This window comes from Engraulis encrasicolus, chromosome 14 (assembly GCF_034702125.1).
Source record: "Engraulis encrasicolus isolate BLACKSEA-1 chromosome 14, IST_EnEncr_1.0, whole genome shotgun sequence".
NCBI classification, from domain to species: domain Eukaryota; kingdom Metazoa; phylum Chordata; class Actinopteri; order Clupeiformes; family Engraulidae; genus Engraulis; species Engraulis encrasicolus.
The window spans coordinates 34,808,927-34,823,926 of NC_085870.1; the positions used below are offsets into that span (position 1 = coordinate 34,808,927).

At 45.7% G+C, this 15,000-nt stretch overlaps 1 protein-coding gene across 1 annotated transcript in view; it reads right to left on the reverse strand.

Moving 5' to 3' along the window:
• Positions 1 to 1,430, reverse strand: part of sulf2a (sulfatase 2a) — a 27,368-nt gene extending 25,938 nt beyond the window's left edge. The window contains exons 1-2 of the mRNA XM_063216498.1: positions 1,191 to 1,430; positions 790 to 941 (exon numbers count right to left, since the gene is read on the reverse strand). Of these exons, the coding sequence (XP_063072568.1) occupies positions 790 to 941; positions 1,191 to 1,425 (387 nt within the window). The 5' untranslated portion in view covers positions 1,426 to 1,430. The remainder of the gene's footprint in view (positions 1 to 789; positions 942 to 1,190) is intronic.
• Between the last annotated feature and the right edge of the window lie 13,570 nt (positions 1,431 to 15,000).

Sequence of the window (15,000 nt, forward strand, 5' to 3'; positions counted from 1 at the left end):
AGGTGGACAGGAGTCTGACAGGCGGAACGAGATGAGAGACGTTTTAAATGGTTGAGGTACCGCAGTCTGCTGCTCACCTCACTAAAAACAATAAATGTGTATCCTATCCTTGTAGACTAAAGTAAAATATGTGAAATCAGCATGTAATTCTCCTGAGAAACAATATAAAATACACTGTAAAAAGTTTCATATTGATGTGACAAATGAGATAGATGTTGCAGACAAGATGTGTTAGTGTTCGCCATCTTTTTGCTATGCTGTAGTTTTTTTTATTTACAAAATGGCATTCTAAATAGCACAATGTTAGAAGAAAAGAATACTGTTACATTAATACATTTCTTAAAGCTAAAATGAAGTTAGATGCAAAGCAGTAGGCCTGAATCATATCCAATCCCTAGAGTGAGGAATGTAAATAACAAGAAGCTGAAATGTGCGGAGATGTTCCTTAATGGCAGACTATGTAATAGTTATAGTAGTTTATTTCCGGAATTCATGCCCCCACCATCAAATTCAAAGTATTCCTTATGACAGGGAAAATTACATGAAAAGGTGGATCTTCTCCATATCCGCCATTCAGAGTTTCCAGTAATAGAGATTTTTAGCTGCAAAATTTACTCTACGTTGGTTGATTACCTAGTAATATTCATGAAAAGACTTGAATTTGGGAATAGGCAGCACTTACAACGAGCAGCATAGTTGCAATACCTAATCTGGTCACAATCCTACAAGGCACACATCAAATAAGATTCAAATATCAATCATTAACATAGAAGGGTCTCAGGGTATCACCTTGGGGTACTCCATGCCGTGCTTCTCGCGGATGCCATTTCTGCAGAGCGTGTAGTTGTAGAATCGTGAGTTCTTCACCAGTGCCACCCACTCCCTCCACCCAGGGGGAATGTAGGAGCCATTGTACTCATTTAGGTACTTCCCAAAGAAGGCTGGTGGAGTACAAAAGACAGTGATATTCGAATGCAGCAGTGCGATGCTTTCAAAATGACAAACATAATGGCGAGTCATTAGAGGTTTTGCATAGATCTCATAGATTACAGATAAGTGTTAAAAGATACATTTACAAAATCTCTTTGGGTTTTGGTTATACTCAGACTTGTATAAAGTAAAAGTAGAAGTACTCTTACAGATGTAATACAACACTAGTACTAGTGTTGGGGTTAGTGAGGTAGATTTACCTGTCCTGTAGCCCGAGTTGTTAAGGTGCACAGCGAAGGTGTGAGGCTCATGGTGAGCCTGCCAGGAGGGCGATGAGCAGTTCTCGTTGTTGGTGTAGGTGTGGTGGTTGTGCACATACTTCCCCGTGAGGATGGAGGAGCGGGATGGACAGCACATGGGGGTGGTGGCGAAGGCGTTGGTGAAGTGGGTACCTCCCTGCACCATGATCTTACGAGTCTTATTCATGGCCTGCATTGAGCCTGACATAGAAATTGAGAAAGAGAGAGAGAGAGAGAGAGAGAGAGAGAGAGAGAGAGAGAGAGAGAGAGAGAGAGAGAGAGAGAGAGAGAGAGAGAGAGAGGGGGAGAGAGAGAGAGAGGGTTTTTTAATGATTTTACAGGTCTTGTTGGGGTCTTGTTCACAGCCTATATTGAGTCTGGCATACTAGAGGCAGAGAGATGGGTGAGAGAAAGTGATGATGATTTTTTCCCCTTTGCAATCATATAGCACAAAACACAAAGACATTTCCAGTCCAGCTCCTTAAGATGGCCACAGCCCTGACTTTTATCATTATAAGTAGAGAGTGCACCACACCTTCTGACAGGATCTGTACCAATTTTGAGTCAGTTGTAAGCACAAACATACCAATAAGGATGAACATTTAGAACGGATTTGCCATTAAGCCTGTGACTTATCATTTTGCTTATCATTGTGTGAGGGCAATTGTTTTTCCTAAAAGCTGGAATTGTCATCTGATCAGTTAGTGTTTGATAACTTGGGAAAATGTTGGGAAATTTGAATAGTGATATACTCTGTGGAGAACTGTTTATTCCTACACAGTGTACCAGTGTTGGTGATGTTATTACCTTGGAAGATCAGAACACATTTTAAGCAAGCCATATATTGCATTACACGTAATATTTCAACTTAAAGGCCTTAGGAAACTTTTTGATGCTGAGTGAATTGGTCAGTTGCTGAATCAACATCAATCATCAAAAAAAGAATTCTGTCGCAGAAGAAAATTAGATCACATGAAAGAGAAAAGAGGCACAGAGTGAGACAAAAGGAAATAAATTGAGTGATAAAAATAGAGGAGGAGAGAGTGAGTGTGAGAGAGAGAGAGAGAGAGAGAGAGAGAGAGAGAGAGAGAGAGAGAGAGAGAGAGAGAGAGAGAGAGAGAGAGACAGCGGGAGAATAAGAGAAGACACAAATCTTCTGTCCCCGGTGTGGTCCCATTTGCGCCCTTGTCCACTGGTCCATTCAAGCCCGCTGCGTATTGTTTAGAGTAACAGATGCTTGACCGTAAATTCCCGCGGGTGAAGAGTCAGGCAGGCAGGCAGTGAGGCAGCCCCTTCGACCGCTCAGCCCTGCATAAAGGCCATCAGCACAGGCCTATTGTGGGGCCACTTGAGGGCAATAAGGTCTCAAGGGCTTCGTTTCAATGGGAAAGGCGATGGCGCTTACAAGGCATAGATGGGGATTCAAGGATTCATTCATTCAAACTAGGTTAATTTGTCACACGCATGCAAAGCACTAGGTGTAAAACAATCCATGCGTTATATTAAGCGTGGTATAGCGATGCAGTATGTCTTTACATTGTGCGGCTACAAGAGTTGGGTCATCTCTCTCTCAACCTCTAAGAAGATCAACATTGTTCTACACATTTGCAAGTGTTTATGTCCTTGTTTGGCTTTTTGAATAAAATATACAGCAATGTAACTTCCTTCAAGCCTAATAAGGTATCTCAACTGTGAGCACTGCTGCATAGCGCATTGTAGCATATTGTGCATAGCAGGTAGTGGCAGCCCCAATGATAAATTAATTTACTATTTGCTACTAGCAAGAGTATATCTCCCAGATGGAGAATGGAATTCAGGTTCACCTACTGAATGGAATTCAGGGTTCACCTGTTATACTAAGGGTGTCAAATATAAGTCCTGGGGGGCAGATGCGGCCTGACCGGTGATCTTATCCACTAAGAATTTCAAAAAAGAAGTTTATCTCTAGCCCATTACAAAGTTGCTGCAGGTGTGATATACCCGTTGACATCTACCTTCAGATGACCGACTAGCATGCGATTCCGTCCAGCATAATCTAACTGTCCTGGGGTGAGTTGGGTAGATGACAATGAGAAATTGCATCGCAAACAACAAAGTAGATAACATAGTTAGCAACTATGGTTTTGGGAAATGCACCTCTGCACCATAACAAGAACATCTCCTGTAGTCAGGAAATGGAAATCAGGTCCACTTGTTATTCGCGATTTTGAATAGTTGAATAGAGTTTTATTATTATTTTATTATTATTATTATTATTATTATTATTATTATTATTATTATTATTATTATACTTTTATTTTTTATTTGTGAAACACATTGAATTGCATCTGTGTGTGAAATGTGCTAAACAAATAAAATTGCCTTACCAAGCTCAATGTCCTGGTCGTCAGTGAGGATGAGGATGATGTTGGGCCGCACGTTCCGCCGATCCCTCTGCAGTCGAGACTTCCACCTCTGGCCGCTGAGGTAGGAGGAGCCCTCAGCGAAGAGGAGGAAGAGGCCGAGCAGGACGAAGAGTGGGCTGCAGGACACACGCTGACGCTGATGCCGACGGTCCGCCATGGCTGTGGCAAGCCTGCTGTCTCCTGCCCCTCTCTCTGCTCAGCTCAACTCAACTCCGCTCCACTCAGCTCTCTTTTTCTTCTGACAGCCCCTGTGTTCCTGCACCTGTGTCAACACACACACACACACACACACACACACACACACACACACACACACACACACACACACACACACACACACACACACACACACACACACACACACACACACACAAAAAGAGTTAGAGAGACAAGTGCGCACACATACACATACACAAACACACACACACACACGTACATACACACACAGGCACACACACACAGGCACACACACTCACACACACACACACACACACACACACAAACATGCACAAACTCACACACACACACACACACGCACACGCACACGCACACGCACACGCACACGCACACGCACACACACACACACATGCACACACACACACACAAACGTGCCACATTAGAGGGACAAATTGTGCTGCTGTTATCTGCAACATTATCGACGGCAGAACTGCAACCCTGCTGTCACTCCACCCGCGACAATCCGACATGCGACACACAACTATAATAACGATCCCGTCCCAATGCACCAGAACAGCACAGCACACCACAAATACATGGTTTACTGTTTTAATAAAGATTTCATGCTTTTTTGTGACTTTATTGCAGATAGAGCCAGAGAAGAGGCGGGAGGTAAGACAGGAGGTAAGTTTAAAACAGAGACGGGGTAGGGTTGAGTCCGGACTTGACCCTGGGGGGTATTTCAGGAAGAGGGCTCAGTCGCAAAACAGGTGAAGTTAAAAAAAAAGCCAAAAGCCCAACTGGGAAACTCCAACTCCTATTGCCATTGTGACACAGCACACAAGTGAACACTACACACTGCACACAACGAAATTGCATTTATGCCTCACCCGTGCAAGGGGGCAGCCCCCAATGGCGCCCCAAGGGAGCAGTGCGGCAGGATGGTACCATGCTCAGGGTACCTCAGTCATGGAGGAGGATGGGGGAGAGCACTGGTTGATTACTCCCCCCACCAACCTGGCGGGTCAGGAGTCGAACCGGCAACCTTTGGGCTACAAGTCTGACGCCCTAACCGCTTACCTATGACTGCCCTTCTTACCCATGACTGCCCTAAATCTTAACCCGAATGTAGTGGTAAATCAGCTACTAAACAGGCCTGAAGTCCTTGTCTTCTCAACTAAATGAGGCCTGCAGTTGCCCTTTTAGCAGCTTTACCACTCTCTGTAGGGTTCCTTAGCCAGATTTACAATTTAACTATGTCACTGGACTACACCATTGGCTTCCCCTATGAAAATAGCCCATTTATGTTGTGGTGCATTGCAGCACCCTCCCCAACTGCATGCTTTATTATAGAAACGAAAACTCATATCCAGAAATCACATTACAATACATTGCTAGAACAAAAGGACCCAAACAGAGTAGAGATCCTCCTCACACTGTGAATAACAATGTGCCGGAGATTGTTTACCGCATGCGGTTACACATTACTCTGGGGAGAAGGAAGACTCACAGATTTAGCAACATCCTTGAAGGGGACACTTTGTCAACACTTATCCAATATTACATCTCTTGTGTTTATTTTTTTGTCTTTCTTTCTTTCTCTCTTTCTGTCTGCTCAGCATGCAGCGTCTATCTACATACGGCAACGAGACTGGAAAGAATCCGGCGAAATAAGCAGTAAGACAAAGAGATTTGACAGAAGGCAGGCGCCCAAACAGGGTTTGCACAGCGGTGGGCGAGTGAGGCAGACAGTGATGTCGGGGTCTGTTCTCTCTGTGTGTGATTGATTTATGCAGGATGTGAAAATTATACCAAGCAGCGGTGAGTGACGAGAGGCCTGGCTGGGCAGAGGGATCTTAAGCTGGGGACACGTTTTTATGAGACGTGTTTTTATGATGCCGCTTTGTACACCTGCTGTGCTGCCCATACCAATATGCCATTCCCCAGCTACACACACACATGCACACACACACACACACTTACACACACTCTCTCTCACACACACGTGCACGAATGCACACACATGCACGCACACACACTCTCACACACACACACAAACACACACGCACGCACGCATGCATGCACGCACGTGCACACACACACACACACACACACACGCACACACGCACACACGCACGCATACACACATACACACATACATGCACACGCATACACACACACATGCACACACACACGCACCAGACATAAATACACAAACACTCTAATGTCTCACCTCTCCTGCCCTCTCTGTTGCACACACACACACTAACACACACACACACACACACACACACACACACACACACACACACACACACACACACACACACACACACACGCGCGCACGCACTCATTCAAGCATGTATGTACATATAAACACACACACACACACAAACACACTCACAGTCCAATGACTTTATTCCCTGTGCACTCGACAAGCATCCCAACAGTCAGATTGCTCTTTGCTTCATATCACTCACTGTCTCCCTCATGTACGCAAACACACACACACACACACACACACACACACACACACACACACACACACACACACACACACACACACACACACACACACACACACACACACACACACACACACACACACACACTTTCACCCATTCACTCACTTACAGAGAGAGAGCGAGACAGAGAGAGAGGTAGAGATACAGAGAGAGAGAGAGAGAGAGGCAGAGGGAGAGAGACACACACACAGAGAGAAAAACAGACAGAGAGAGAGAGATAGCCGCCGACTAGCCTAAATGAGATCCCTGGGCTTTAATGGTCTCGTTTAGTCTGCCGTCGTTAATGAATCATTAATGATGCGTGAGTGCGGTGTCATCCCCCATTCCCCCTCGGTAGAGGAGGATGGAGGAGTGGAGGGATGGAGGGATATGGAGGGGTGGAGAGGAGAGAGAGGAGGGTAGGGGGCTGCAGATGGACACATGGCAGCCTGTCTGGAGGCTAATGGGGCTGGGAGCAGGGCCAAGGTGGCCCCCTCCGAGGCCCACACCACGGGGGCTGTGATGGGGGGAGGGAGTGGCTGAGCTCCTGGGTAGGGTAGGCAGGGTCGATGACAGCTTTTTTTCTCGGGCCCATGACAAAATCATTTCAAAGGGCCCCCCTCTCTCCATACATGCAGTGCAATCTAGTGGAAGAACACAATTCTGGGAGACCGTTCCTGTGCCTGGGACAACTGACCTGTTTGTCCCCCCTTGTGGGTGGGCCTGAGGGTAGGGTGTATGGGGCGTACAGCAGGTGGAGGAGGTGAAAGGGGGATAGGGTCGTTGTATAGTGAAGTAGAGGTGCAGTGGGACAGGGGTGTATGCAGGACCGCTGACAGTTTTGTCCGGGCACGGGAACAAAGTTGTCTGAAATGACTCCCCTCTCCGTACATACACTGCACTGCAATGACGAGCCCTGCTTCTCCCTGGGCCTGGGACGACTGACCCATTTAGCTCTGCATGTGATGATGTGGGCGTATTTAGCGGGGGGGGGGGGGGAAGGGGTATAGCATTGGTGTATGGCTGGGGTGGGGTTTTGATTTTGGCAACAGATGCTAATGGATTGAGGGCAATCAAGATGGGTGAGGGGGACAGAAGGGCATGAATTAGAAGAGTCTCAGGAAATGAAAGGGCTGGCGAGGATGGCAAGGAAAGAATGAAAGGAGGAGTGGAGGAAATGGTGATAGAAAAAAAAAACAAAGAGGAACGGAAACAAGCAGGGGAACCTTAGATATCACTTAAAGGTGCACTGTGTAATATTTTTGGTAGTTCATTGCCAGAATTCACGCTGTCTATTCACAAATGTTACCTTTTTAACAAATACTTTCCACCACCATTAAATTCTAAGCATTCATTATGACTGGGAAGATTGCATTTTACATAAACTTACATTAAAAGGGGTGCCCCATTTTGAATTTCCAGAAATAAGCATTTTTAGCTGCAAAACTTACCGTCCTTTGGTCATACTAGTAAATATTGGTTTATTATTTATTAATATTCATGGAAAGATCAAAATTGGCAATAGGGAGCACAGTTTCAATGAGCAGCATAGTTGCAATACCTACTCTGGCCACAGTCTTACACAGTACACCTTTAAGTATATGAAAAGGAAAGGCCACATAAACAGAAGAGATAATATCATACACAGACCCTCCTCGAGAAAATAAAAAACGTCTCCAACAGACTGACTAACTGACGGATCGATAGACTGAACGACATCAAGTCTTATACAGTCATGTATGCGACTAAAGACTCACATAGGGCTTTCAGGCCGACCAGAACGGAGCCGGAGCCGGTGCCCGCACCAGTTACGTTCGGCACTGAAGTGCTTATCTGCGAACCGCCCGTGTTCATTCCGGGATCTGAACTTTTTCCGCACGTGACTGTGTTACCCGGATTAACCTGTTGACGGCCACGCTGTTGTCACGCTTCGCAGAGAAAAACCTTGTATTTTGCGGTTCGCATTGCGAACCAACTTTCCGGTTCGCGAACGCTAAAATCTGTGGCGTGAACATGACGGCCGGTTCGCAATTAGGTGCGGGAACGGGCACCGCCACGGTTCTCAGTCGGCCTGAATGCGCTAACTGAGGACAGGATGAGCAAGATAAGATGGTGAGTGTGTGTGTGAAAGAGAGGACAGACAAAAAACTAGTGATAGAAGACAAGAAAGGGGGAAAGAGGAGATGACAGATAGAGGAGGAGAAGAAAGGAGAGGAGAGGAGAGGAGTGAGAGGAGCAGTTGGCATCTGCTGGAGAGAAGAAATGGAGTGAAACGTGAGTGGAGAGCAGGAGAGCTGTGTGTGCAGTTTACACTGAAACTCTTCAATCTGCTGCTAATTTAGGCCCACAAATGAAAGTGTATGTAGACACAGGCAGACACACACACACACACGCACGCGCGCACACACACATGCATGTGCACGCACACACGCGCACACACACACGCACGCACGCACGCAAGCACGCACGCACGCACACACACACACACACACTCACTCTCACATACACACACACGCACGCACGCACGCACACACACACACACACATACACACACACACACACACACACACACACACACACACACACACACACACACACACACACAAACAAATATTCACAACGAGTACACAGGGATACCCCAGAGCTCTAAAACCAAAAGGTCTGCAAAATTTGCAAGACCAAACATTTAATTTTTTTAAAAATCAATTCAGAAATCAGATCTCAGCAGTGATTCACTTCATTTTTCCATATTGGAATTTCTTTCACATCTACTGCAGCCGATGCACAGCCACTTGATAACACTACTGTGGGTCTCACTCTAGATATGGTGCATTGATATCTTCCCTCCTAGTTCCCCCCCCCCCCCACACACACCCTTTGTGCGAGAGGACTAGGAGTGAAGATATCAATGCACCAAAGTCAAAGTGCTCCGAATGTGTTACTATGCCTTTCATTAAAGTGCCATTTCTTCATTTCCTTCGTCGCCACGTTTCATTTTGTTGATTGATTTTGGATTGGTTAAATAGTCATGCATGGGTGTTTAAATAGGGAACACGTGGAACAATTTAGTAACTTCTAACTTAAAGCACCCAATGCTCCACAAGGCAAATCTGAGCCAAGCTAATGCTAACTAGTTGGTGACACGCCACGAACGTTGCTGACTGGGGCCTGAGTAATTTCAGTAATTTCGAGTTTAAGGATTGCAGATGCAACAAACTTTTTAATAATTTCTTGACTTCACGTCACTTTAGTCAAGATAATAAGCTCCACCATCTGACATAATAATGAGATTGGAAATGCCCGCTCCAATTACATCCCCGAGCAACAACAGCAATGACACAAACTCAAAGTGACGTTTCCTCTACGTATATCAGACTCATCCTGATAATAAGACTTTAAGTTCCATATCCTCCAGTGTTGTAATGAGTGGCAGTAAAGTCTGCCTTTATCATTCTAATTATACTGTCAGAAGTTGACGTTAAGGAAGAGTTTAGGGGCCTCTAGCGCTCTGCCTTAAGCGCATTAGGCCACCTCTGTGTCACAGATGCCAATCAAAGGCTGATTAGGGGACAGACAGGGCTGGACTGGCCAATTGGCATAGCGGGCATTTCCCGGTGGGCCCTGCACCCTCGTGGGCCCCTATTTTCAGACATGTAAAAAAGATAAAAACTTTATTTACATTTATGAAAAAACGGGCCCCCGAGGGTGCGGGGCCCACCGGTGAGTCAGTTCTGCGCCGCTAATTATGATCGGCCACTTTAAGCCAAAAGTGCTCGGGCCCTATTTCTCCCCCAGTCCAGCCATGGGGACAAATAAAGACAGAGCGATTCCAGCGAACCCCAAATCCCATCGCATCGGGGCCGTTGGGGTTCAAAACAAAAAAAAGGGCCACACAAACACAATGTCTTGACATGTTTTTGTTGCGATCATCACAGTTGGGACTGTGGGCACAAAAGGGGACCCTTTAAGCACAGAACCAACAATTAGGACAAAAGGGGACCGCTGGTGGCCGGTGACTGGAGCACACACAAGCTGTGCAGGCGATTGTTCCAGCCCACAGGGAGCTCTTGCTCATGTCACTGCATTATTAGATCTATTTCAGAATGGATGCAACACTGTGGTCTGGTGAGGACTAAATTATAAAGCGATCTACATTTAAACTTTTTACTTACTACATATGCTGTATATTGTCAATACTTTGAGCTTATTTACTGAAGCTATAGTTGAGATTAGTTTTAAAAATGCACAGATTTAACAAGTGGTGACCGAGGTGATGACTGGAGCACATACAGGCTGTGCAGGCGATAGTTCCCGCCCGCAGGGGAGCTCCTGTTCTTGTCACTGCATTATTAGATCTATTTCAGTCTGTATGCAACACTGTGGTGAACACTGTGGTGTACGTAAATTATAAAGCGATCTACATTTACACTTTTAACTTACTATAGTGTCAATACTTTGAGTTCATTTACTGATCCGTTGTTGAGATTGGCTTTGTAAAGTCAGTTTATATAAATGCACAGAATTAATTAACAAGTGGTGACCGAGGTGATGACTTGGAGCATAGACAAGCTGTGCAGCCGAGTGTTCCAGTCTGCAGGGAGCTTTGGCTCTCTCCCCAGCAGCCTCATTCCATTCACACACTCTGGCACCGACGACAAACAATAACCATCATGCCTCTCATACTGAGATTGCGGACTGTGTGCTACACTGACTGAACACACACATAAGTACACACACACACACACACACACACACACACACACACACACATGCACACACGTTCACACAGACACACACACGCACGCACACACACACACACACACACACACACACACACACACACACACACACACACACACACACACACACACACACACACACACACACACACACACACACACACACACACACACACACACACACACACACACACACAAAGAGATACCCAAGGGGAGCTTTTGTGCCCGATAAATGCGCTTTCACCTCTCAACCCTCAGCAACTAAGCTGCACCATCCACCCCAAACACCACCAGCAAAGCATCACTAGCAGCAAGAAGATGTACATCAACAAACAAAAAGCTTAATCATAAGCAAAACATTAAGTCTGCATTAATTATCCTTTGCGAAAAATTATTGACCATAAGTCTATAGGTCCATCTCTTGTCTGCAGAAATACAACTCCTAATTTTAACAATCAACAATCAACCAAAGCATTTTTAACAATTAAACCAGAACTGATGAAGTTTCTCAGATGAACTAAGAACAAAACGTCTTTCAAGCTCCAAACAGACATTCAAAGACGTTGCTTACACCACAACACAAGACGGCCTGGCTGAATGAGAACTCTACACAGGCATCTTGAATGTGATTGGGTTGTTTGGTTCCTACCTAATGGCAGCAGCAGTGGTGGAGGTTCTGATGTGGCCGTCTGTCTTCAGCTGTGAGTGGCAGGACAGGAGTATTGGGACGGGAGAGAGCCACCATCCCTCAGGAGGAGAGAGAGAGGTCACTGGGCTAACACGGGAACTAATCACAGCCACTGGCCATGTGGGAGACAGACAGCCCCCACACACATATTCACACACACACACACACACACACACACACACACACACACACACACACACACACACACACACACACACACACACACACACACACACACACACACACGGAAGCGGACAGCGAAGCGGACAGGGGGAGACAAAGGGGCTGGCTGTTCCGGGCCCAGGGAGACGGGGGCCCTGAATTGGGTCCCCATTGTAATGTATGCATTGAGTGGTGCAGCTCTTCAGATGACTTTGTCCCGGGCCCAGGCAAAGCTGTAAGCGGCCATGCACATATTGCATAGTCTCTTCTGTTCTCTCCGTCTCACTCCCACTGTAAAGGGTGGTTTATGCCTCGAGATCAGCGTCCCTGCGTCGTGATGCAGTGAGCCGCGCAGTTAACGGAGTGAAGCCCCCCCCATCACGCAGGTACTCTGGGGCACCTCCCCAAAATTGTGTCTCGACGCAGGGAGTGATGCAGACAGCGACGGCGTGAAGGGCGAAAATAGGTCTCTGATTGGTCCTCTCGACCAGCCTGCTCTGTCCTCGAGTCGAGAACAAGCTACTTCCTTGTTCTAACCTTCGTCGGTCTACGGACTGTGAGCTCTTCATTAAATAAGTTGCCCGTGCTTTGTCGTTTCATTTATTTACACGAACCAAAGACAACACGTGCGCTTGCAACTTATGACGCTTAAGTTATTTGGACAGTTGAACAGTGTTTCCGAGGTCGAGGAAACATTCCGCTTCGTCCTCGACAAATGAGCCACTTCTTTGTTCTAAACTACCACGGTGGCTGTCAGTGCGATCAAACATGCAAGTGATATAAAGATTTAATGTTTCATTTTCATTGTCGTCGAGTCTGTGAAGCTAAAAAACAACCGACACGTCTAGGTTACTCTTTGTATTGAAGGCAGTTTGAGCGTGGAATGACATCGCGCAGACCGTGCTTCAAAACAGGGCATAAATCAAAATTAACTGCATCATGGCTGCGACAAGCTCACTCTGTGGCACTGGCAGGAAGCATAACCCGCCCTTAATGGTGCATCCATTTTGCTTTGCTTTCTTTTTAAACTTCCCTTCTCACTTTCTATATCTATTTTTATTACATGACCTGCATTTGACTTCTCTCTCTTCTGGCCTATCTCCATCTCTTTCACTATCTCTCTCTTTCTCTCTCCCTCTCTGCCTCTCTCTCTCTCTCTCTCTCTCTCTCCTCTGTTCTTTGTCTTATTAAGTGCCTATGTCTACTTTTGGCTTCTTTTGCCTTTCGTCTCTCCACTCTTGCCGTCTCTTTCCTCTTCTGCTCTTTTCCCTCTCTTCTCCTCTTCTTCTGCACTTGCCTCTGTGACACCCTGCTCCTATTTATCTGTCTTATTAAAAGTCTATGTCAAATTTTGGCTTCTTTTTTTAGGATTTGCTGCTCTCCACTCTTTCCCTCTCTCGCCTTCCTCTTTTCTGCTCTCTCTCGCGCACTTGCTCATGCTCTCTCCCTCTCTCTCTCTCTCTTTGCTTCTGTGACAGCCTGTGCTTATTTACCATTTTTTGTTCCCTTTTCCCAATACTTCACATGCACACACACACACGCACACACACACACGCACACACACACACACACACGGATACAGTACCAGTGTTGGGTGTAACGCGTTACAAAGTAACGCGTTACAGTAGTGTAACTACTTTTTTCGTAAAATAGTAGTGTAACGCGTTACTACTGGGAAATTAGGGAACGTAACGCCGTTCTTTGTTAAATATGGCAAAACGTTACTTTTTTTGTGTCTATAGGCTATCGGTCTGCCAAAAATGCGCTAGGAAGGACGAGGCTGAAATGCATTGCAAAGCAAAGCATAGACCACGCACGGGTCGTCATCTCTTATGATTTCAAATAAGTTTGTAAAGTTCCCAATTCGACAAACGTTTTCTGGCGAGTTTCTGCATATTGTGATGCAGGTTATATGCATGCAAAAACACCGCTAGACTGGGCATCTTAAAATTGCTTCACCGATAAATAACAAACTGTTGCACAGCCTGCTGTACATTAGTAGCCTACAACGTGAAATTTATCGACAGTTTTAAAAGCCACGCAAAGAATTGGGTGGAATTGAGGGAAGTCGCACTGGGCTTGCTGGCGTAGGAGAGATGAGAAGGGCGAGGGGGAGTGGGAGGGACTGGGGGGGAGACGCAGCTACCTGTAAAGCTGGAGCAGTTTAAACACAAGGTAGCCTGAGGAATGCCAAGCTTCGCCGAAACATCTCGTTGGCTTGTTTTTTTTTTTGTAATTTTTTATACGTCTCGAGGAGCCTAGCCTACGTTTTTCATTCCGAGAAAATGAGAGCCATGATTCACGTGCTTGCTGCCCGGTGTTAACTCGTTGTGCTACGTTGGCTAGCGAGACAAGCATGTGCACAGCCTCCTCACCGTAGAGGTTCTAAGCTTATGTAAACGCGGCGTCCCCACTCACTAGTCAAACCATGCCTGCATTTCACTGGGGTGCTATCAGGAGCGCGCATCCCAGCAGCAGACGTCGAGAAAGGAATCGCGGAAGTAAAAAATGAAATTGCTACACATAGTTTTCTTTAGTTTTTGCACGTGTTTACATTCATAAAATTACAAAAATGAACGTTATAAGCGGATTTCTTGATCACTGTAAACAAATTATTTAAACAGCATTTGTATAGAAATGATTCTGTGCCGAGCTTTTTGATCTATATAAGCGGTGTATCCGTGACCACTATAAGCGGATTCCACTGTAGTTGCCTTGATTGAAGTGTGTAGGGATTCTACCTAAACTCGATTGACGAATGTAACGCAAAAGTAACGAGTAACGCATAAAGTTACTTTCCATAAGGGGTAACTAAGTAAAGTAAGGCACTACTTTTTTGAATAGGTAACGAGTAACGAGCACACACTACTTTTAAAAAGTAACTTCCCCATCACTGTACATTATACACACAGATGCACACACACATGGATACAAACGCGCGCACACACACACACACCAGTAACGTGCGGTCAACTTTATGGCTGGTGAGGCACTGACTTTTCCAATATCAGATTTTCAAATATATAATACTACAGCTACAGTATAAGTACATTTTTGTAAATTTACCAAATACGCCTACTGATAAGTTTCATATGT